Source organism: Solanum lycopersicum, chromosome 9 (assembly GCF_036512215.1).
Source record: "Solanum lycopersicum chromosome 9, SLM_r2.1".
Taxonomy (NCBI): domain Eukaryota; kingdom Viridiplantae; phylum Streptophyta; class Magnoliopsida; order Solanales; family Solanaceae; genus Solanum; species Solanum lycopersicum.
In genome coordinates this window covers 63,203,869-63,229,325 of record NC_090808.1, presented here as the reverse complement: position 1 = coordinate 63,229,325, position 25,457 = coordinate 63,203,869, and the positions used below count along the sequence as shown (strand labels likewise).

Sequence of the window (25,457 nt, the reverse complement as noted above, 5' to 3'; positions counted from 1 at the left end):
ATGGGAATTACACAAGTCCTCTTGCTGACGGACCGGAAAACAGCAGTACTTACAAGAAGTGGAAGCAGGTTAATGCAAATGCGGAGTTCATTCTGAAGAGGAAAATCTCCTCCGATTTATTTGATCATCTTATAAGATGCAAATCGGCTCACGAAATATGGAGGACCCTCGATCTCTTATTCAACAAGAAGAATGAAGCTCTGCAATTGATATTGGAGAATGGATTGACTAACACCACTCAATGTAACCTTTCCATCATAGAGTATTTTATGAAGGTTAAGAACTTATATTCTCAGACATCTTTTTTGAATTTGGAAGAGGTTACTTTTGAAGTACGAATGAGAAAAATAGTCATTCGTGTTGAAATCTAAATATATTCCATTTGTGACGTCGATTCAAGGATGGGCTAAACAACCATTCTTTGGAGGAATTTGAAAATTTGTTGTAGTCACAAGAATTACTAGTCAAGAAGTTGGCTAGTGTGTTTGTGAAAGATGGAAATGGAGATGCTCTTGTAGCTGACTAGAACGTCAAAGAAAAAGTAAGAGATATGATGTACTCTCGATCCTCGAGTGGTTCAAGTTCGCCTTTAGAAAAGGAAGAGTCTCCTAACTATTACGGTAAGAATCCTCTCAGATGCGATGAATGTGGTAAAATAGGACATGTAAAAAGATATTGTCTTGCCTCCTTGAGTAACATGTCTCAAATTGAGAAAGCTACGTAAGATGAAGACTTGGGAAGGTGCTTCTTAGCTGAGGCTCGACAATATCTTCTTCCTCAACAACCAAATAAATATTTAGATTTCATAAATAACTTCATTCAAAACCACTACTGCCTACTGCCATTTCACATTTATGGTGTATCACCTTGTTTGGATTGCTGTTACCTCTTGTATTCTGCTGCGACCATCATGTTAATTTAAATATGTAATGACAAAATACAATACAATTTATTCAAATATTATATTCATAAGAATAATACAATAAAATATATTGTGAAACATTAAATGAAGAGGAAGAATCAAGTTGTTAACGGATTATAAGGAAAATTATAATATGACTCTTTTGCATAAAATATATTGAGTATAAATATAGGATTTGTAGAGTAAAGTTGTAAATGGATTCCGTAAAAGTTATGGCTACTAGATTCTTCTGTAAAATTGTACATGTTCTCAACGATATTCATATATATGATCATTCGACATAATAGGAAAAGGAAAAAAATCATAAAATATACTCATAACTAAAATTATTAAATTAACATAAAGCTGTAAAAGAAATAATCAGACCACATCCACAGAATGCAATACCATATATACAACAATTTCAAAGCCAATGTGAACAGGAGAATAATAATACTGAGTAGATATAACAAGACAGAGGAAGAATTTCTAATAAAATTTTTACTTATGTACAAACAGAATCAATTACTTCCAAATCAACAAAAATAAAACGGTTCTAAGTGATATCATACCAAATTTGTCCATATCTAACATAAAAAGATGTTCCACTTCTTGCTAGTAGACAATCAAGATACAACTCTATAGCATAAATAGTTAATTTTGAAAAACAAGGTTAGGGAACTGGTGTAAGTTAATAGAATGCGGCAAAGAAATTAATAATTTTGTTTGGTTTTGAAAGTTCTATAAGGGAAAATAGAAATAAGATATCTCGAGTTTGAATCGTGTGAATGAAAATTTACCCTTTGGGTGAAGAAAATTAATAGGATGTTACGTTTCAAATAACGAATGGCTAAATTAAAAAAAGTAAGTATGTGTAAGTGCATGACATTTGAATCATACTTTGGGATCTTGAGAAAGTATAAAAAATGTTTGAGGAAGATTAAGTTTAAGCACATAGAACAACAATATGCATTAAACCATCAAACTTGAGGATTTAGTACGACCATTAAGCATGTTTCCCTCTTTCTAACTCTTTTCACATGTACTTTCTACATATGTCTATACCTTTTTTGCATTTTCCTATCAACTATTACAGTTATGGTAGGAAGAAAGGCGTGAAAAGAAGGAGAGAAATTTTATGGAAAAAACAACCAATGACAAGCTTCATTTCCTACTGCTATTCTGAAGTTGCTAACTATTCGATATCAGGAAAGTGGACATTAATCCGCTCCTTAATTGGTGTCCTACAAGAATGGCATTCATCCATTCCTTTCTTTTGGCGAAGCACATTGCAATCTTCACAAAGGACTTGATGTGCAATGGAAGAAAAACCACTAATATATGTCCATGCATACACATAACACACTCCCTCTCCACCTTTACAACATTAGAGTCAGAACTTTCAGCATAGGTTGGTAAACCCTTTGTCAATTGAGTAATTCCTCGTTTTAGCGCCTCTATTTTTTATCTTTCAAATTTGAATCTCAACAGAGAGATTTCACTCTTACACTTTTGCCCAATCAGACCACCCTTGGAGTTGTTTTTGCATCGTCTTCAAATGGGAAGTTAGCAACAATATAATTTCATCTCTCTTATTTTGAGGGACATATTTACCCAAAGACTCATCATATGGGATACCAACATAATAATCTTGCACCGCAGAAGAAATAGTTGTGCTGTCGAGTACTTTTTTGCTGGACTTAGGCTCCATGGATAATGAATCCAGATCCTTTTCATTTATATTATCTTGAATAGGTGGCACTTTGGAAGTGTCACGTGCAGGTGCTATGGGTGATGAAAGGCATGGACTATCAAAACTTTCTTTAGCTAGAGGTTGATTGCATTTAACCAAAATTTTCACTTTAGACTGCAAACTCTTCTTTGTTGCACCAGAAGAAGACGAGTCCAGTTTCTTGGCCAAAAACAAACTACCCATGGCAATCATGTTTGCCTTAATGTTCTTACCCGTACGACTTCTGCAGTTCTTTGCAAACTGACATGTCTTTCGCGTATTCAAATCTTTCTTGGAATTAGGGACTTTTGACCGGCCCCCGATTTGTCTTCAAAAACTGTTGCTTTCGATTTAGCCTCTTCTTTTAGAAAAGGTGTGGAACTTTTCCTTTTGCCGCTTGACAAATATGTGAATTTTCAGCCTCAAGTTCTTGAGAGGCTGCACTATTAACAGGAATTTTTGAAAGCAAGGTTTGAGCAATTGAAGTAAAAGGTTTTGACAATTGTTGTATATGCGGGTTTGACTAAGTATTTTTAGAAGCCTCAGTCTTTGATTCACAATGATTCAAACTAAATGAGCTATCGCCTGAACTTTCTTGACTGCAAAACTCAACCAGATGATAGCCTTCCATTGTACATGCATGTACCAAGTTAAAGTCCAATATTAACAGCCATCACATTGCTTCTACAACTGGCAAAGCTGGTTTAACCTCCCTCATAACACATACCATCTCCATCAATGTGTAATCAACCAAGCTCGGTAAATCTGCAAATACAACAGGTCTACCAATATTGAGAACCTTTTTCCTACTCAATAAAGCCAAGGCACCATCTACAATATTTGAGACAACATCTTTGCTGCCATGATAAAGGCCACTCTTCAAGATAAACGTTTTAGCAATTTCTTCACTATATCCACAGTTGACAATCCTCTTGACTGCTCTGAAACATTGAGGACAAATTTTGGGTTAAAATCTAAAGAAGTTGAGTAGTTTTAGTATCCTCCCAATCTATATTTGGTGCAATTTCCACTTATGTTCTTCATCAGACTGAGGACACCCGCTCAACAATGGGTAATCTCAAAAAGAGTGACGCCTTTAGTTGGTTTCTCTAATAATTCTAGGAACTCCGTAAGAGATGACACATGTGAATCAGAAGGAGTTCCTAGAGGAATCATAGATTCAAACATCCTCTTGTTCCTTCTTCCTTTTTCCCGATCTGAAATCACCAACGACTCTTCATCGGCATGATCACTGATGTTATCATCAACCATGTTGATTATGTTTTCTATGAGTGTTTATAATTGCTGTAATTTGATCAGTTAATATAAGTGACTAGCCACAGTATCGGTCCTGCAACAAAAATTCATTCAAGTGATAATATGGACGTGAGAGGATTATAAGTTAAGATAAACATATAACAACAGAGAATTAGAGTTGCTAAACAAAAGTAAAGAACCACATAATAACTCTTTGATAGGCTAAATAACAAAAAACAAAAATGACAGACTAATAGCAACAAGAACAACTCCAGTGAGAACGATAAAGCAGAAACATTTATCGTATATGTGGAACTCCCAAAGACAGGCTAACAATAATAAGAACAACTCCAGTTTAGCTCAATAAACCAGCAATATTATCATACAGGTGAAGCTGCAAAAGAATTAATATTCTTTGAGGATGACAAATTCTACTATACTTCAGTTATTCAAATCTCTATTCTTCAATGTAACATCATTCAGTGGCAATCCGGCGATTAAAATTGTTAAGAAACATAGCAGCAGAGAATTGAAAATTGCCAAAACAAAAGGGAAAATTTGTATCCATTATTCAAGCAGAAATGTGAACGACAAAAAACAGCTCTAGTAAGCATAATAAAAGCAGCGACATTATCAAAGTAAATAAATATATACAAGAAACAAAAAAGATTCCTCTGTGTCACAAGATATATTTTTCCCCAAAATCACTTGAATGAATAAAACAAACTTCAGTTTCTGCGAAAAAAAAAAAAACTCAAATGAATCAAAAAAACTTAGTTTTTGATGAAAAAAAATTCACTCATCAGAAATGGCAAAAAAGAAACAATTCAATCTCTATCCAACTAAACAAGCAAAATCACAGATGAACATTGAAAACTTCAAAGCTCAAATTCTAGCAAGAAACAAAATTTAAAAACAATCTTTTCAAACTCAAATAAACTCAACCCATAAATACATCCACGAAACCTGAAAAAGGGGTCATACAAAAAGTGAAAAGAATGGATTCTTTATATCAAGAAAGAAACTCGATTTGACAAAAGTTAAATCCAAAATCAAAACGGTCACTCACTAAAGGGTTTGAAAAAGGCAAAAGAAAAGGGTAAACTCCATTGAGGAGATGCAACGAGTTGTCTTTTGTATGTGGTGTCAAACACTAAAATTTGGATTCCTTATATATAGTCACTGACTTGATGGAAATTATGGTTAGTACACTGTATTTCATGTCCAACTCATCCATAAATTAAATGTAGTTTAAAACTTTTTTTCATTTTAAACGAGTTTGTTGAAGTATTTATTATATAATGGGAAAAGCACAAGTACCCCCTCAACCTATGCTCGAAATCCCATAGACACACTTATACTATACTAAGATCCTATTACCCCCTGAACTTATTTTGATAAGTAATTTTCTATCCCTTTTCCACCTACATGGCACTAGCTTGAAAAAAAAGTCAACCAGCGTTAAGCCCACAACATAGTGCCACGTAGGCCAAAAAGGGGTAGAAAATTATTAATAAAATAAGTCCAGGGTGTAATAGGATCTTAGTATAGTATAAGTGTATCTCTGAGATTTCGAACATATGTTGAGGGGGTACTTGTGAATTATCCCTTGTATAATACATAATACTCTTTTATAGAAAACTAATAACACAAAGGTTAGATATAGTCAATGTGAAAATCATCAAATATTTGGCATGGTTGGATGTAAGTCAAAGCAGTAAAATATATATCCAATTCATAGGATCTAATGAGTCTTTCTAGGATATTTCAAATTAAAGTAATTATAGTAAGATGACTTTGACAAAATAAACAGAATTTATCAATCTTGTTGTAGCACATTAGTTTTTTAAATTGATTGTACAAATATCTGATATTGATTTATTTCGATTTCACTTAATTTTACGGAAAATGTATGAAATAATTAAATTCCCCTCCATTTTAGAATAAGCAAAGGTTTTCATTAGAAAGGGTGAACGGAGTTGATATTATTAAGCAAAGGTCATAATTACCTTGATAACCAATGATGAGATTATTCACAATATGATCTCTCCATGTGTCTCAGACATGAATATTGGAAAGACATTTCCCATTTTAGAGTAACTTTTAAAAATTGTACGGAAAATTTTCCCGCCTGAAATTTCTACTTATGGACAAATTTTGAAAATTGTACGGAGAATGAGAAAACTATTTATGTCGGTAATAAATGTATCAGAAAGAAAAGCGACCGAAGGGAGTTAGTGTTTATAAATAAAGGGTTGTCGTTAACTCAGGAAACAATCATGACATCATCCTCAACACTAGACATGATTTGTCATTTTGGATTATTTTGAACGCGATCTCCACATGCCCTGGACATAAGTTAAAAAGCAATTGTCGTTTTAGATCTCGCGAAGACTCTATATCCTCAACAGTAATGTTATGTTTACCACCAATAGTGCCTATAAGCTTATCCACTCAAAAACCACTCACTCCATGCCAAATCAAGGAATTAAGAAGTTTGACTGGATCCGGAACATGACGTGTCCCAACAAATAAAAACCTTCATCTGGGTTATGTATCACAAAAAAAAATTGTTGCTCCCCATACCTTAACAAAATTAGCTTTCTTATCGACCGTGGTTGTCATATATGCGCGGCGACCAAAGAGAAGAAATAGACCATATCTTCTTCAGATGTACCAAAGCTATTAAATTATGGGATACCATCATGGTGAGCAATACCTCGATGCATCAGCTTGATAGAAGCATGCTCTTCCTGGAGGATTGACATAACTCCTAGAATTGCATTGCCACTAAAGAGTACAACAACCTCATTCTTTGGGATGTTGTCTTCCCTAATTCTTATGGGCCATTCTTCTCCAAATAAACAACCACCGTTTCAATTTAAAAAAGGCAACATATCCTTCACAAACATGATGTACCTAGCCACTAAGTTCCAAATCATTCAAGTTAACTACAAGGATAATAAAGAGAATTGCATGATCCAGGTTAAATAGGAACCTCCCTTAACATGTAAGTTTAAGGTTCAAACTCCACACTGATGGAGCTGTGAAAACTAATACTCAACAAGCAAGATTGGGAGGGGTTATCATAAAATACAGAGGTGACTGGACCATTCGATTCATAAGTAAATAAGCATATGTCAGTCATATATTGGCAGAGCGAAGAACCCTAAGACGAGGACTTCTTGTGGTTGTGTGGGATATAAACTTCATCCCCTAGCTATCAACACATATTCCTCAAAATGATCAATTTACTAGAAGATGATAGTCACTGTTACACTAATTTAATATTTAAATACAGGTAATCGATGGAGAATCTGGGAGCAGTGATGCCAACTCACATCTTCATGGAGCACAACAAGGTGATGGACATGCTTAGCAATGAAGGCCTTAAATGCAAATTTTTTGAAAAACCAACCTTTTTAATAGCTCCTCCACTGTTTGTAAATGGAGTAGTACGTGCAGACATTTCAGGAACTATGTACTTAAGGAAATTTAATCTTTGTAATAATTATGTGAATGGCCTACCAATGGACCTAAACTCCAACTCACCGGCCTTAAGAAGTATATCTTAGCAATAGTGAATAATAATATAATTATCAACTTCTAATGCTTTTAACCCAAAATTTTTTCACAATTGTCCAGAGCGCATAGTGAGGAAATAGCTTAAAGGGTTATTATCAACTGGATAATTGATGATGACATCATATTCAATATAATCTCACCATGTGTACCACATATGACGTTGATAATACATTCGTCGTCTCATTCAAGAGTAAAGATGATACTTAAATGGTGTAAAAATTATTACAAAGAATCTGTGAAAAATTAAAGTAGATTTTTTTAGGTGCAAGTAAATATCTTTGATATTTATACTTAATAAGAATCTAGATGTTCTAGATAATTCGATAATCATAGTAAAGTATAGAATAATCTAGATTCTTGTTAGATATTTAGAAGATAGGGATATCTAGATTTTTCTTGTAGAACTATCTAGGATAATTTCAAGAAGCATTACTACACTAGTATAAATAGGGTGGCCATGATCATTTGATGCAACCAAGAACAACCTAAATCAAATAGTCTTTTCATATATCAGATCCAATATATGGTTTCTCCCTTCTATCTTCCTCTTCCTTAGTTGAACCTTCTGATCGTAGTTAACTGTCTACAGATAACAGTTTGTGTCCCCGATTATACTTCTCTGATGCTATTCTCTACATGGTATCAGAACCATAGTAGTAGATTCTCTTATGGGTGTTATTAGATCAGGTTGGTGATAGATTCAACTAGTTTGTGTAGATGGATTTTAGCGGTCGTGTTAATGCACTGGGAATGGTGTTGCTGAATAAGTCCAATTACATGGTATGGAAGACATGTATGAAATCATAAATCGTGAGAGATGATTTCTGGGATATTGTTAATGGGAATTACTTAAGTCCTCTTGCTGACTGACTGGAAAACAACAGTACATACAAGAAGGGGAAGCAGGTTAATGCAAATGAGGAGTTCATTCTGAAGAGGACAATCTCCTCCGATTTATTTGATCATATTATAAGGTGCAAATCAGCTCACGAAATATGGAGGACCCTCGATTCCTTATTCAACAAGAAGAATGAAACTTGGCTACAGATATTGAAGAATGGATTGACTAACACTACTCATGGTAAACATTCTATGAAAGAGTGTTTTATGAAGATTAAGAACTTATGTTTTCAGACATTTTTTTGTAATTAGGAAGAGGTTATTTTTGAAGCACGAATGAGAAAAATAGTCATTCGTGTTGAAATCTAAATATGTTCCATTTGTGACGTCGATTCAAGGATTGGCCGAACAACCATTCTTTGGAGGAATTTGAAAATTTGTTGTCATCACAAGAATTACTAGTCAAGCAGTTGGCTAGTGTGTTTGTCAAAGATGGAGAAGTAGATGCTCTTGTAGCCGACTAGAGAAACTTCAAAGAAAATGTAAAAGATATGACGTACTCCCGATCCTCTTGTTTAAGCTCGCCTGGAGAAAAGGAAGAGTCTCCTAACTATTACGATAAGAATCCTCTCAGATTCTATAAATGTGGTAAAATAGGAAATGTAAAAAGATATTGTCGAGCCTCCTTGAGTAACATGTCTTAAATTAAGAAAGTTACGGAAGAAGAAGACTTAGGAAGGTGCTTTTTAGCTGAGGCTCGAGCAATAAATGTTATGGTTTCAGTCAACCTTGAAAAGTAGATAGAAATAAATTATTCATGTATAAAATTAATATGAGGTTTGATTGACAGTTTAGACAACACATAATTAATGCACGTATAAGTTAAAAAGGAAATATTTGTATTATTTTATGCAGCAGAGAAGACGGAATATCTAATACATATATAACTTATTCATGCATAAAACTTTGGGTTCACTTGTGTTTTTTAGATTAGACCAACCTGCAAAAATAGAGACCAAAGAAAAAGAAATATCATAAACTTAGTGGACAAGATTTGAATTTATTTACAAAAGAAAAGAAGTTTATAAACTTTTTTTTAAAAAAAATTAAACCAGTTGTCTGTTAATTAAAAGATGATGTTGACTGAAAAATGTTTTATTATTAACTCTTTTTCCTTAACAACCAAATAAATATTTAGATTTCATAAATAACTTCATTCAAAACCACTACTGCCTACAACCATTTCACATTTATGGTGTATCACCTTGTTTGGATTGCTGTTACCTCTTGTATTCTGTTGCGACCATCAATGTTAATTTAAATATGTAACGACAAAATACAATACAATTTATTCAAATATTATATTCATCAGAATAATACAATAAAATATATTGTGAAACATTAAATGAAGAGGAAGAATCAAGTTGTTAACGGATTATAAGGAAAATTATAATATGACTCTTTTCCATAAAATATATTGAGTACAAATATAGGATTTGTAGAGTAAAGTTGTAAATGGATTCCGTAAAAGTTATGGCTACTAGATTAATCTGTAAAATTGTACATATTCTCAACGATATTCATATATATGATCATTCGAGATAATAGGAAAAGGGAAAAAAATCATAAAATATACTCATAATTAAAATTATTAAATTATGATAAAGTTGTAACAAAAATAATCAGACTACATCCACAGAATGCAATACCATGTATACAACAATTTCAAAGCCAATGTGAACAGGAGAATAATAATACTAAGTAGATATAACAAGACAAAGGAAGAACATCCAATAAAATTTTAACTTATATAGAAACAAATTCACTTACTTCGAGATCAACAAAAATGAAACAATTCTAAGTGATATCATATCATCTTTGTCCATATCTAACATCAAAAGAAGTTCCACTTCTTGCTAGTAGACAATCAAGATCCAACTACTCTATAGCATATGGAGTTAATTTTGAAGAACAAGGTTAGGAAACCGGTGTAAGTTAATAGAATGTGGCAAAGAAATAATTTGTTTGGTTTGGGAAGTGCTATAAAGGAAAATGGGAATAAGATATCTAAAGTTTGAATCGTGTGAACAGAAATTTATCCCTTGGGCGAAGAAAATTAGTAGGATGTTACGTTTCAAATAACGAACGGTTAAGTTAAAAAAAAGTCTGTAGATTAAGTTAAAGCACATAGAACAACATTATTTTTTAAACCATCAAACTTGAGGATTTACTACAACCATTAAGAAGGTCTCCCTCTTTCTAACTCTTTTGACATGTACTTTCTACATATCTCTATACCTTTTTTGAATTTTCCTAACATTTATTACAGTTATGGTAGGAAAGAAAGTCCAGAAGAAAGGAGAGACTTTTTCTGAAAAAAAAACAATGACAAGCTTCATTTTCCTGCTGCTATTCTGAAGTTGCTAACTATTCGAAATCAGTAAAGTGGACACTAATTCTCTCCTTAATTGGTGTCCTACAAGAAGGACATTCGTCCATTCCTTTCTTTTGGTGAAGCACTTTGCAATCTTCACAAAGTACTTGATGTGCACAAGGGAGAAAAAGCACTGATATATGTTCATGCATACACACAACACACTTCCTCTCCATCTTTACAACATTAGAGTCAGAACTTTCTGCATAGGTTGATAAACCCTTTGTCAATTAAGGAATGCCTCGTTTTAGTGCCTCTGTTATTGATCTTTCAGATTGGAATCTCAACTGAGAAATTTCACTCTCACACTTTTGTATTTCTTCTTTATACTTTTGCTTGTTTCTCTCTACCTTCTCTCTAAATTTATGCCGCTGCACTTTTCCTTTAACACGGAGTTGTTCTCTTTCATTTTTCAGACAATCAGCTTGTTGTTGAAATCTTTGTTTTACCGATTCCTCTTGCTTTAATAGATCCTGAAATTCATAAATATTTACAAATTTATTTTCATAATAGATGGAATATCAAATAGCAAATGCATTATCAGTAGGGCTGCATAAGTGAAAGCTTGAACCACTATTACCAAAGGCAATAAGTAAAAAAACAAGTTATTAACAGTGTAAAGACTCTAAAACACGAGCTATATTTGTTAAAGAAACATTTTACCTTGATTAACTAGGAAAAGAAGTTTAATTAGTAGAATAAATATACCTTATATTGGTGCAGAACCTTGTTGGCTTTCTCTTGCTGCTGTTACAAAGAAGTTTTTTCGTGCTTGATAGCAGATAAATCCTCCTCAAATGAGCGCTTCTCCGTGTCCGCTGCTTGGCACTTCTTTAGTGCTTCCTGCTCTTTTGCTAAAGCATTATTGACGTTCATAGCATGCTTGCCGGTAGAGAGCATTACGGCTTCCAAATCCTTCTTCAGTCCAACATTATCCATATCCAAGGTGTTAAGAAGAGAATAAATTGTCTCACCCATAGAACTAGTATTTACCAACGCTTGCTCCATCTCCATAATCCTCCTCATGGTGGTTTCCTCCAGCATATGCTTTTCCTGGTGAACATTTTCAGCATCTTCTTTTTCTTGCCTCATCCTTTTAAGCTCAGCCTGGTCCTTGCCAAGACTCCAGGTAGCCTGCATTACCTTCTCATTTGCCCAATCAGACCACTCTTGGAGCTCTTCCTGCGGTGTCTTCAAATGAGAAGTTAGAAACAATATATTTTCATCTCTCTCATTTCGAGGGACATATTTACCCAAAGACTTATCATATGGGATACCAACATAATAATCTTGCACCGCAGAAGAAATAGTTGTGTTCGGGGACTTTTTTGCTTGACTTAGGCTCCAGGGATAATGAATCCAGATCCTTTTCATTTATATTATCTTTAATAGGTGGCACTTTGGAAGTGTCACTTGCAGGTGCTATGGGTGAGGAAAGGCATTGATTATTAAAACTTTCTTTAGCTAGAGGTTGATTGCATTTAACCAAAATTTTCATTTTAGAGTGAGAACTCTTCTTTGTTTCACCAGAAGAAGACGAGTCCAGTTTCTTGTCCAAAACAAAACTACAGCAGGCCGACATATCCTCAGAATCTATATTTGGTGCAGTTCCCACTTCTTGTTCAGCATCATACTGAGGACACCCGCTCGTCAATGGGTCAATCTTAAATAGAGTGACTCCTTTCGTTCGTTTCTCTAATAAATCATATCTTAGAAACTCCGTAAGAGACGACCTATGTGAATTAGAAGAAGTTCCTAGAGGAATCTTAGATTCAAACTTCCTCTTGTTCCTACTTCCTTTTTCCCTATCTGAAATCGCCAATGACTTTTCATCAGCATCATCACTGATGTTATCATCAACCATGTTGATTATGTTTTCTTTGAGTGTTTATTACTGCTGTAATAGTTTCGCTCCTACAACAAAATTTATTCAAGTGATAATATGGACGTGAGAGGATTATAAGTTAAAGATAAAAACATAAAAACAGAGAATTAGAGTAGCTAAACAAAAAGGAAGAATCAGATAATAATTCTTTGATAGGATAATTAAAAGAAAAAACAAAAATGACAGGCTAATAGAAAGAGGAACAATTTCAGTGAGACCAATAAAGCAGAAATATTTATTATATTTGTGGAACCCCAAAGACAGGCTAAAAACAATAAGAACTCCAGTTTAGCTCAATGAACTAGCAATACTATCATACATGTGAAGCTGCAAAAGAATTAATATTCTTTGAGGATTACAAATTCTACTATATTTCAATTACTTTAATCTCTATTCTTCAATGTAACAACATTCAGTGGAAATCCGGCCGTTAAAATTGATAAGAAACATAGCAACAGAGAAATTAAAAATTGCCAAAACAAAAGGGAAAATTAGTATTCATTATTCCAACAGAATTGTGAACAACAAAAAACAACTCTAGTAAGCATACTAAAAGCAGCAATGTTATCAAAGCAAATGGATATACAAGAAAAATAAAAGATTCCTCTGAGTCACAAGATTTTTCCCGAAAATCACTTGAATATATATAAAAAAACATCATTTTCTGCAATAAAAACTAAAAATAAAAATAAATATGCACTCAGATGAATAAAAAAAATTATAAATTTCTGATAAAAAAAATTCACTCATCAAAAGTGGCAAAAAAGAAACAGTTCAACCTCTATCCAACAAAACAAGCAATATCAAAGACGAACACAGAAAACTTCAAAGCTGAAACTGTAGCTAGAAACCAATTATAAAACAATCTTTTGAAACTCAAATAAACTCATCCCAAAAATAAAATCAAGACAATTAAAAAAGGGGTCGTACCAGAAGTGAAAAAAATGGATTCTTTATATCAAGAAAGAAACTCGATTTAACAAAATTTAAATCCAAAATCAAAAGGTTCACGCACTAAAGAGTTTGAAAAGGCATAAAGAAATGGTAAACTCCATTGAGGAGAAGCAATGAGTTGTCTTTTGTTTATGGTGCCAAACACTAAACTTTGGATTCATTATATAGAGTCACTGACTTGATGGAAATTATGATTAGTACACTTTATTTAATGTCCAACTCATCCATAAATAAAATGTAATTTAAAACTTTTTTCCATTTTAAAGGAGTTTGTTGAAGTATTTATTGTATAATACATATAGTCAATGTGAAAATCCTCAAATATTTGGCATGGTTGGATGTAAGTCAAAGAAGTAAAATATATATCCAATTCATAGGATCTAATGACTCTTTCTAGGATTGTCACGACCCAAATCGGATCGCGACTGGCACCCACACTTACCCTCCTATGTGAGCGAACCAACCAATCTAAACCTTAACATTTCAATGTAATAACAACAGAAAGTAATGCGGAAGACTTAAACTCATTAATAAAAACCAATTCAATAACTATCAATATTCAACATCTATTATTCCCAAAACCTGGAAGTCATCACCACAAGAACATCTATGATCAAATTACTAAACTAAGAGTATTCTAAAAAGCTAAAATAACAAAAGCTAGTCTATGCCGGAACTTCAAGGCATCAAGACATGAGGAAGGAGATCCAGTCCAAGCTAGAAGCATTAGCTCACCCTGAAGATCCGGTGTGACGAAGACTGGCTAGAATTGCGGTTGAGTTGAAGACGACGGCACGTTTGCTGCACTCCACAAATAAACAAGAAGAAAACAATAAACGTAGGGGGGTCAGTACAACCACAAGTACTGAGTAGGTATCGTCGGCCAACTCAAAATAGAAAGCAATATATCTCAGATAACATCATAAAATCAACTAATATTCTTAACAGGTGATAGCAACAAGTATAAGCATCATTTCTAATATTACTGATCATATCTATGAGGACTCAAGCCTCCACACCATACTCTTTTGGGAAACATGTTCTTTAGATTGAGTATATTAGCATCTTTCAAGATTCATTATCTATATTTCTCTTGTGTCGGTACGTGACACTCCGATCCCTCATTAGTCTTTATTCCTCTTGTGTCGGTACGTGACACTCCGATCTCCTACTACTATGTGTCGGAACGTGACACTCCGATCCCCTACTACATAGGTGACTGGACAATTCGATTCATAAGTAAATAAGCACATGTCAGTCCTATATTGGCCGAGCTAAGATCCCTAAGACGAGGAATCCTTGTGGTTTTGTGGAAAATAAACTTCATCCCCTAGATATTCAACACCTACTCCTCGAAAATGATCAATTTACCGAAACATGATAATCACTCTTACGCTAATTTAATTTTTGAATGCAGGTAATAGATGGAGAAACCGGAAGCAGCGATGCCAACACACATCTTCATGGAGCACAACAAGGGGGTAGACATGCTTAGCAATGAAGGCCTTAAATGCAAAACTTTAAAAAAAAAACCAACCTTTTTAACAGCTCCTCCACTGTTTGTAACAGGATTAGTACGGGCAGGCAATTTAGGAACTATGTACTTAAGATAATATAATCTTTGTAACAATTATGTGAATGGCCTACCAATGGACCTAAACTCCAACTTACCGGCATGAAGCAGTATATCTTATCACTAGCTAATTATAATATAACTTATCAACTTCTAGGGCTTTTAACCCAAAATTTTTCCACAATTGTCCAAAGCGCATAGTGAGGAAATCGCTTGAAGGGTTATTATCAATTGGATAATTGATGATCCCATCATATTCAATACAATCTAACCATGTGTACAACATATGACGTTGAAAAACATTCGCCGTTTCATTCAAGAGTAACGATGATACTTATATATAATATTGTTCATTTCCCACTAAAAGGTTTCACTTAAAGTGACAAAGTTATTTGCATTCAAATAAGAGCAAACAAGAAAGTTAATATTTATAAGAAAATTTTTTAATCATAGCTCATTTATTGATAATAAATGTTTCCGATGCAGACTCTTTGACCTTACACAAATCAATGCCATAATTACTTTTGCAAAGATTAAGTTAACCTGTATGATTATATTCAAAAATGGTGTAGAAATTATCATAAAGAATTTGTGAAAAATTAAAGTTGATTTTTTGGAGGTGCAAGTAAATATCTTTAATATTTATACTTAATAAAAAAACTAGATTTTCTAGATAATTCGATACTTATGGTAAAGTATATAATAATCTAGATTCTTGTTAGATATTTAGAAGATAGGGTCTTCTAGATTTTTTTTGTAGATCTATCTAGGTTAATTTCTAGAAGCATTACTACACTAGTATAAATAGGGTGGCCATAGTAATTTGTAAGCAACCATGAAAAACCTAAATCAAATAGTCTTTTTCTATAACAAAGTTGTTTTATCCAAAATATTGCTTCTCCCTTCTAGCTTCCTCTATCTTAGTTGAACCGTATGATCTTAGTTAACGGTCTTCAGATAGTAGCAGGTATCCCCGATTATACTTCTCTTCTGCTATTCTTTACATGGTATCGTAGCCATAGTCGTAGATTGAATTACGAGTGTTATTTCAAGATCTTGTTGGTAACGATTCAAATTTTTTGTGTAGATGGATTTTAGTGGTCGTGTTAATGGACTGACAATGGAGTTATTGAATCAGTCTAATTACAAGGTGTGGAAGACATGTATGAAATCATACCTTGTGGGAGATGATTTATGGGATGTTTTTAATGGAAATTACATAAGTCCTCTTGCTGACGAACCAGAAAACAGCAGTTCATACAAGAAGTGGAAGTAGGTTAATCAAAATGCGGAGTTCATTCTGAAGAGGACAATCTCCTCCTTTTCATTTGATCATATTATAAGCTGCAAATCATCTTAAGAAATATGGAGGACCCTTGACCGCTTATTCAATAAGAAGAATGATGCTCGGCTACTGATGTTGGAGAATGGATTAGCTAACACCACTCAAGGTAACCTTTCTATCACATAGTAGTTTTTTGATGATTAAGAACATATGTTCTCAGACATCTTTGTTGAATTAGTAAGAGGTTATTTTTGAAGCAAGAAGGAGAAGAATAGTCATTGGTGTTAAAACCCGAATATATTCCATTTGTGACGTCGATTTAAGAATGGGCTGAACAACCATTCTCTAGAGGAATTTGAAAATTTGTTGTCATTACAAGAATTACTAGTCAAGCAGTTAGCTAGTGTTTTGTCAAAGATGGAGAAGGATATGCTCTCGTAGCCGACAAGAGAAACTTCAAAGAAAAAGTAAGAGATATGATGTACTCCCGATCCTCGAATGGTTCAAGTTCCCCTGGAGAAAAAGAAGATCTCCTAACTATTATGATAAGAACCTCTCCGATGCTAAATATGGTAAAATAGGACACATAAAAAGATAGTATCGAGCCAAGGAGAGTAACATGTCTTAAATTGAGAAAGATACGGAAGAAGAAGACTAGGGAAGGTATTTTTTAGTTGAGGCTTGAGCAATAACTATTATGGTTTCAATCAAACTTGATAAGTAGATAGAAAATAAATTATTCATGTATAAAATGAATATGAGGTTTGGATGACAATTTTAGAAACAAACATAATTAATAATCATATATTTATATAAAGAGATCTATAGGCTTGTCTACGTGGAGCCACCAAAAGCAAGAATTTCCTTTTAAATTTATTTATTTTCAAAAATAGCCTTCATCTTTCATGAAAAGTTGCGACTTTAATGAAGAGTTGCGGCTTTTATCAAAAGTTGTGACTTTTATGAAAGATTGTGACTTTTATGAAGAGTTGTGACTTTTATCAAAAGTTATGACTTTAATGAATTGTTGCGACTTTATGATGTTTTTTTTTACTTTTATGAAGGGTTGTGAATTTTCTGAAGGGTCGCAAAGTTTCCAAATAGTTGTATCATTTTTAATAAGGTACAATAAACATTTGTTCATATTACCCTTTTTGTTTATAAATAGAAGGATTTCCTCACATTTTAAAACAACAAATTTCTGATCTTCTACTTTTACTTCCGCAAAATTTAATATTTTTGTACTTTGCTCCTTTTGAGTGACTTACTAACACCGTTTTTATTTTAAATAAATTGGTAAATAAAATTGTTCTATCCTAAGAGGATGTAATTCTTTAAACCTTTGTACTTGAAGGGAATAGTTTTCTTAAGTGGACATTGTGTATTCAGTGGACATGATTTTTTCTTTTATATTTCATTCTATTTATACATATCCTGATATGTCTTTTAACACTCATTAATTTATGTTAATGATATTAATTGTTGTTGTTGAGTACATTTTTAAACTTTGTTTTTTATGTTTTTGCAAAATTATTCTCCTGTTATATTGAAAATATACACATATAGTACGTATATTTATTATACAGAAAATAATTACTGTAAAAGTACTATATATAAGCTTACATATAATCTTTTCTTACATAAATATGACATTTCTCACTTATCAATTGAAGATATTCATTATACAAGTTTGAAAGTTATAATTGATTTCAAGTGTAAGCATAATTTCTTTTTTAAGTAAGTTAAAAACATTTAAATTTTCCACTTAGACATATTTCACAATTGTATAATTTGTGCAAGTTAAATGTTTCTTTTTATTACGAAACGCCTTTGTATGTATATTCATATTTTCTTCTTTATTTTCCTTTCAATGTTGATTAATGAACCAGTGATTTATTATATCGTGAATAATTTATTCATTAGAGGTTCTTTACTTATGTGATAATGACAAATAATCAAATTTATGTCGGTATATTTTAATATTTTTGTAATAACCAACTTTTCAATTACTTTTAATGTATGGATATTAGTACAAAATTATTTGCAAATTCAATGCAATTATTATTTATGACCGCGCGAAGCGCCAAATATTTACCTAGTACATATATAAGTTAAAAGGAAATATTTGTATTGTTTCATGCAGCATAGAAGATGGAATATCTAATACATATATAACTAATCCCTCAATAAAACTTTGGGTTCACTTGAGGTTTTTTAGATTAGACCAACCTGCAACAATAGCTACCAAAGAAAAAGAAATAGCATAAACTTAGTGGTCAAGTTTTGAATTTATTTACAAAAGAACAAAAGTTTATAAAGTTTTTTTAAAAAAAAAAATTAGACCAGTTGTCAGTAAATTAAAAGATGACGTTGAATGAAAAACGTTTTATTATAAACTCTTTTTCCTCAAGAACCAAATAAATATTTAGATTTCATAAATAACTTCATTCAAAACCACTACTACCTACTGCCATTTCACATTTATGGTGTGATCTAGTTTTGATTGTTGTTACTCTTGCATTTTGTTACGACCTAAATTTTAATTTTAATATGTCTAACCAAAAAATACAATACAATTTATTTAAATATTATATTCGAGATAATAGGAAAAGTAAAAAAAAAAATCATAAAAGAAACTCAAAATTAAAATTATTGAATTCAGATAAAGTTGTAACAGAAATAACAAAACCACATCCACAGAATGCAATACCATGTATGCAGCAATTTCAAAGCCAATGTGAACATGAGATTAATAGTACTGAGTAGATACAACAAGACAAAGGAAGAACATGCAATAAAATTTTAACTAATATAGAAACAGAATAGCTTACTTCGAGATCAACAAAAATGAAACAATTCTAAGTGATATCATATCTTCTTTTTCCATATCTAACATCAAAAGAAGTTCCACTTCTTGCTAGTAGACAATCAAGATCCAACTACTCTATATCATATGGAGTTAATTTTGAAGAACAAGGTTAGGAAACCGGTGTAAGTTAATAGAATGTGGCAAAGAAGTAATTTGTTTGGCTTGGGAAGTGGTATAAAGGAAAATGGGAATAAGATATCTAAAGTTTGAATCGTGTGAACGAAAATTTACCCCTTGGGCGAATAAAATTAGTAGGATGTTACGTTTTAAATAACAAATGGTTAAATTAAAAAAAAAGTATGTAGATTAAGTTAAAGCACGTAGAACAACATTATTTTTTAAACCATCAAAGTTGAGGATTTACTACAACCATTAAGCAGGTCTCCCTCTTTCTAACTCTTCTGACATGTACTTTCTACATATCTCTATACCTTTTTTGCATTTTCCTAATATTTATTACAGTTACGTTAGGAAAGAAAGGCCAGAAGAAAGAAGAAACTTTTTCTGAAAAAAAAATAATGACAAGCTTCATTTTCCTGCTGCTATTCTGAAGTTGCTAACTATTCGGAATCAGGAAAATGGACACTAATTCTCTCCTTAATTGGTGTCCTACAAGAAGGGCATTCGTCCATTCCTTTCTTTTGATGAAGCACATTGCAATCTTCACAAAGAACTTGATGTGCACAAGGGAGAAAGACCACTGATATATGTTCATGCATACACATAACACACTCCCTCTCCATCTTTACAACATTAGAGTCTGAACTTTCTGCATAGGTTGATAAACCCTTTGTCAATTGAGGAATGCCTCGTTTGAGTGCCTCTGTTATTGATCTTTGAGATTGGAATCTCAACTGAGAAATTTCACTCTCACACTTTTGTGTTTCTTCTTTATACTTTTGCTTGTTTCTCTCTACTTTCTCTCTAAAATTATGCCGCTGCACTTTTCCCTTAACACGGAGTTGTTCTCTTTCATTTTTCAGACAATCAACTTGTTGTTGAAATTTTTGTTTCACCGATTCCTCATGATTAAATAGATCCTGAAATTCATAAATATTTACAAATTTATTTTCATAATAGATGGAATATCAAATAGCAAATGCATTATCTGTAGGGCTGCATAAGTGAAAGCTTGAACCACTATTACCAAAGGCAATAAGTAAAAAAAAACAAGTTATTAACAGTGTAAGGACTCTAACACACGAACTATATTTGTAAAAGAAACATTTTACCTTGATCAACTAGGAAAATAAGTTTAATTTGTAGAATAAATATACCTTATATTGGTGCAGAACCTTGTTGGCTTTCTCTTGCTGCTGTTGCAAAGAAGTTTTTTCCTGCTTGATAGCAGATAAATCCTCGTCAAATGAGCGCTTCTCCATGTCCGCTGCTTGACACTTCTTTAGTGCTTCCTGCTCTTTTGCTAAAGCATTATTGACGTTCATAGCATGCTTGCCGGCAGAGGGCATTACGGCTTCTAAATCCTTCTTCAGTCCAACATTATCCATCTCCAAGGTGTTAAGAAGAGAATTAATTGTCTCACCCATGGAATTAGTATTTACCAACGCTTGCTCCATCTCCATAATCCTCCTCATGGTGGTTTCCTCCAGCATATTCTTTTCCTGGTGAACATTTTCAGCATCTTCTTTTTCTTGCCTCATCCTTTTAAGCTCAGCCTGGTCCTTGCAAAGCCTCCGGGTAGCCTGCATTACCTTCTCATTTGCCCAATCAGACCACCCTTGGAGCTCTTCCTGCAGTGTCTTCAAATGAGAAGTTAGAAATAATATAGTTTCATCTCTCTCATTTCGAGGGACATATTTACCCAAAGACTCATCATATGGGATACCAACAAAATAATCCTGCACCGCAGAAGAAATAGTTGTGTTAGCGGGGATTTTTTTGCTGGACTTAGGCTCCATGGATAATGAATCCAGATCCTTTTCACTTATATTATCTGTAATAGGTGGCACTTTGGAAGTGTCACTTGCAGGTGCTATGGGTGAGGAAAGGCATTGACTATCAAAACTTTCTTTAGCTAGAGGTTGATTGCATTTAACCAAAATTTTCATTTTAGAGTGCGAACTCTTCCTTGTTGCACCAGAAAAAGACGAGTCCAGTTTCTTGTCCAAAACAAAACTACAGTAGGCCGACATGTCCTCAGAATCTATATTTGGTGCAGTTTCCACTTCTTGTTCAGCATCATACTGAGGACACCTGCTCGTCAATGGGTCAAACTCAAATAGAGTGACTCCTTTCGTTGGTTTCTCTAATAAATCAGATTTTTGAAACTCCGTAAGAGACGACCCATGTGAATCAGAAGAAGTTCCAAGAGGAATCTTAGATTCAAACTTCCTCTTGTTCCTGCTTCCTTTTTCCTTATCTGAAATCGCCAACGACTTTTCATCCGCATCATCACTGATGTTATCATCAACCATGTTGATTATGTTATCTTTGAGTGTTTATTACTGCTGTAATAGTTTCGCTCCTGCAACAAAATTCATTCAAGTGATAATATGGACATGAGTGGATTATAAGTTAAAGATAAAAACATAAAAACAGAGAATTAGAGTAGCTAAACAAAAAAGAAGTAGATAATAATTCTTTGATAGGATAAATAAAAGAAAAAACAAAATGACAGGCTAATAGAAAGAGGAACAATTCCAGTGAGACAAACAAAGCAGAAATATTTATCATATATGTGGAACCCCAAAGACAGGCTAAAAACAATAAGAACTCCAGTTTAGCTCAATGAACCAACAATATTATCATACATGTGAAGCTGCAAAAGAATTAATATTCTTTGAGATTACAAATTCTACTACATTTCAGTTACTTAAATCTCTATTCTTCAATGTAACAACATTCAGTGGAAATCCGGCCGTTAAAATTGATAAGAAACATAGCAACAGAGAAATTAAAAATTGCCAAAACAAAAGGGAAAATTAGTATTCATTATTCAAACAAAATTGTGAACAACAAAAAACAACTCTAGTAATCATACTAAAAGCAGCAATGTTATCAAAGCAAATGGATATACAAGAAAAATAAAATATTCCTCTCAGTCAAAAGATTTTTTCCCCAAAATCGCTTAAATATATATAAAAAACATCATTTTCTGCAAAAAAAAATAATTAAATATGCACTCAAATAAATTAAAAAAACATAAATTTCTAATGAAAAAAAATTCACTCATCAAAAGTGGCAAAAAAGAAACTGTTCAACCTCTATCCAACAAAACAAGCAATATCAAAGACGAACACAGAAAACTTCAAAGCTCAAACTCTAGCAAGAAACCAATTATAAAACAATCTTTTGAAACTCAAATAAACTCATCCCAAAAATAAAATCAAGACAATTAAAAAAGGGGTCGTACAAAAAGTGAAAAAAATGGATTCTTTATATCAAGAAAGAAACTCGATTTAACAAAAGTTAAATCCAAAATCAAAAGGTTCACTCACTAAAGAGTTTGAAAAGGCATAAAGAAAGGGTAAACTTCATTTAGGAGAAGCAATGAGTTGTTTTTGTTTGGGGTGCCAAACACTAAACTTTGGATTCATTATATAGAGTCACTGACTTGATGGAAATTATGGTTAGTACACTGTATTTAATGTCCAACTCATCCATAAATAAAATGTAATTTAAAACTTTTTTCCATTTTAAAGGAGTTTGTTGAAGTATTTATTGTATAATACATATAGTCAATGTGAAAATCCACAAATCTTTGGCATGGTTGGATATAAGTCAAAGAAGTAAAACATATATCCAATTCATAGGATCTAATGAGTCTTTCTAGTATATTTCAAATAAAAGTAATTATAGTTAGATGACTTTTAAAAAATAAACATAATTTATAAATGTTGTTGTAGCACATTAGTTTTTTAAATTAATGGTACCAATATCTCGTATTGATTTATTTCAATTTTACTAAATTTTATGGAAAATGTCTGAAATAATTTAACTAAATGATACAATCAGTATTTCCCTCCATTTCAATAAGCAAAGGTTGTCATTAGAAAGGGTGAACGGAGTTGATATTCTTAAGCAAAGGTCATAAATAATTACCTTGATAACCGACGACGAGATCATTCTCAATATGATCTCTCCATGTGTCCCAGACATGAAACTGAAAAGACATTCCCCATTTTAGAGTAACTTTTGAAAATTGTACGGAAAAATTTCCAACCTAAAAATTTCCACTTACAGACAACTTTTGAAAATTTTACCGAAAATGAGAAAACTACTTCTGTCGGTAATAAATGTATCAGAAAGAAAAGAGACCGAAGGTAGTTAGTGAAAATAAAGGGTTGTCGTTACCTCAGGAAACAATCATGACATCATCCTCAACACTAGACATGATTAGTCATTTTAGATTAATCTTAACGCGAACTCCACATGCCCTAGACGTACGTTGAAAAGCAATGGTCGCTTTAGATATCGCCAAGACTCTATATCCTCAAAAGTAATAGTAAGTTTGCCACCAATAGTGCCTATAAGCTTATCCACTCAAAAACCACTCACTCCATGCCAAATCAAGGAATTAAGAAGTTTGACTGGATTCGGAACATTACAGGTCCAAACAAAATCAAAACCTTCATCTAGCTCATGTATCACCAAAAAAAAATCCTTTGCTCCCAATACCTTATATATATTGGCTATGATATCAACCCTGGTTGTCAAATATGTGTGGCGACCAAAATGAGGACACAGACCATATCTTCTTCAGATGTACCAAAGTTATTGAATTATGGGATACCATCATGGTGAGAAATAGCTCGATGCATAAGATTGATAGAAGCATGCTCTTCCTGGAGAATTGACATAACACCTAGAACTCAATTGCCACTAAAGAGTACAACAATATTATTCTTTGGGATGTTTTCCTCCCTGAATGCCTCTTGACCATTTGCCTCCAAAGAAATAACCACCTCTTCAATTAAAAAAGGCAACATCTCCTTCACCAACATGATCAACCTAGCCACTGAGTTCAAAATCATTCAGGTTAACCACAAGGCTAATAAAGAGAAATGCATTATCCAGGTTAAACAAGAACCTCTATTAACATGTAGGTTTAAAGTTCAAACTCAACATTAATGGAGTTGTGAAAACTAATCCTCGACAAGGAGTCTTAGTAGGGGTACCAAAAACTACAGAGGTGACTGGACAATTCGATTCATAAGTAAATAAGCACATGTCAGTCCAATATTGGCCGAGCAAAGAGCCCTAAGACGAGGACTCCTTGTGGTTTTGTGGAAAATAAACTTCATCCCCTAGATATCAACACATACTCCTCGAAAATGATCAATTTACTGGAACATGATAATCAATCTTACACTAATTTAATTTTTGAATGCAGGTAACAGATGGAGAAACCGGGAGCAGCGATGCCAACACACATCTTCATGGAGAACAACAAGGGGGTGGACATGCTTAGTAATGAAGGCCTTAAATGCAAAACTTTTAAAAAACCAACCTTTTTAACAGCTCCTCCACTATTTGTAACAGGATTAGTATGGGCAGACAATTTAGGAACTATGTACTTAAGATAATTTAATCTTTGTAACAATTATGTGAATGGCCTACCAATGGCCCTAAATTCCAACTTACCGTCATGAAGCAGTATATCTTATCACTATCTAATTATAATATAACTTATCAACTTCTAGTTCTTTTAACCAAAAATTTTTCCACAATGTCCAGAGCGCATAGTGAGGAAATCGCTTAAAGGGTTATTATCAATTGGATAATTGATGATGCCATCATATTCAATACAATCTAACCATGTCTACAACATATGACGTTGAAAAACATTCGTCGTTTCATTCAAGAGTAACGATGATACTTATATATAATATTGCTCATTTCCCACTAAAAGGTTTCACTTAAAGAGACAAAGTTATTTGCATTCAAATAAGAGCGAACAAGGAAGTTAATATTTATAAGAAAAGATTTTAATCAAAGCTCATTTATTGATAATAAATGTTTCCCATGCAGACTCTTTGACCTTTCACAAATCAATGCCGGTATTACTTTTGCAAAGATTAAGTTAACCCGTATGATTATATTCAAAAATGGTGTAGAAATTATCATAAAGAATTTATGAAAAATTAAAGTTGATTTTTTTTAGGTGCACGTAAATATCTTT

General features: G+C 32.9%; 1 protein-coding gene across 1 annotated transcript; it reads right to left on the bottom strand.

The window, feature by feature from the left end:
• Window positions 1-19,439: 19,439 nt before the first annotated feature.
• On the bottom strand, window positions 19,440-25,224 carry LOC101263055 (putative E3 ubiquitin-protein ligase RF298). Its single transcript, XM_004247503.5, has 2 exons — window positions 20,593-25,224; window positions 19,440-20,355 (listed from the first exon to the last, which is right to left on the bottom strand). The coding sequence occupies exons 1-2, from the start codon at window positions 21,748-21,750 to the stop codon at window positions 19,876-19,878; spliced, it is 1,638 nt and encodes a 545-aa protein (XP_004247551.1). The 5' UTR covers window positions 21,751-25,224; the 3' UTR covers window positions 19,440-19,875.
• Window positions 25,225-25,457: the final 233 nt, after the last annotated feature.

Excerpts from the sequence above, each read along its gene's own strand:
- LOC101263055 (XM_004247503.5), bottom strand. The coding sequence starts at position 21,750 with ATGGTTGATGATAACATCAGTGATGATGCGGATGAAAAGTCGTTGGCG. Across the intron at positions 20,356-20,592 it reads AGGTTCTGCACCAATATAAG|GATCTATTTAATCATGAGGA; the intron begins GTATATTTATTC and ends TATGAATTTCAG.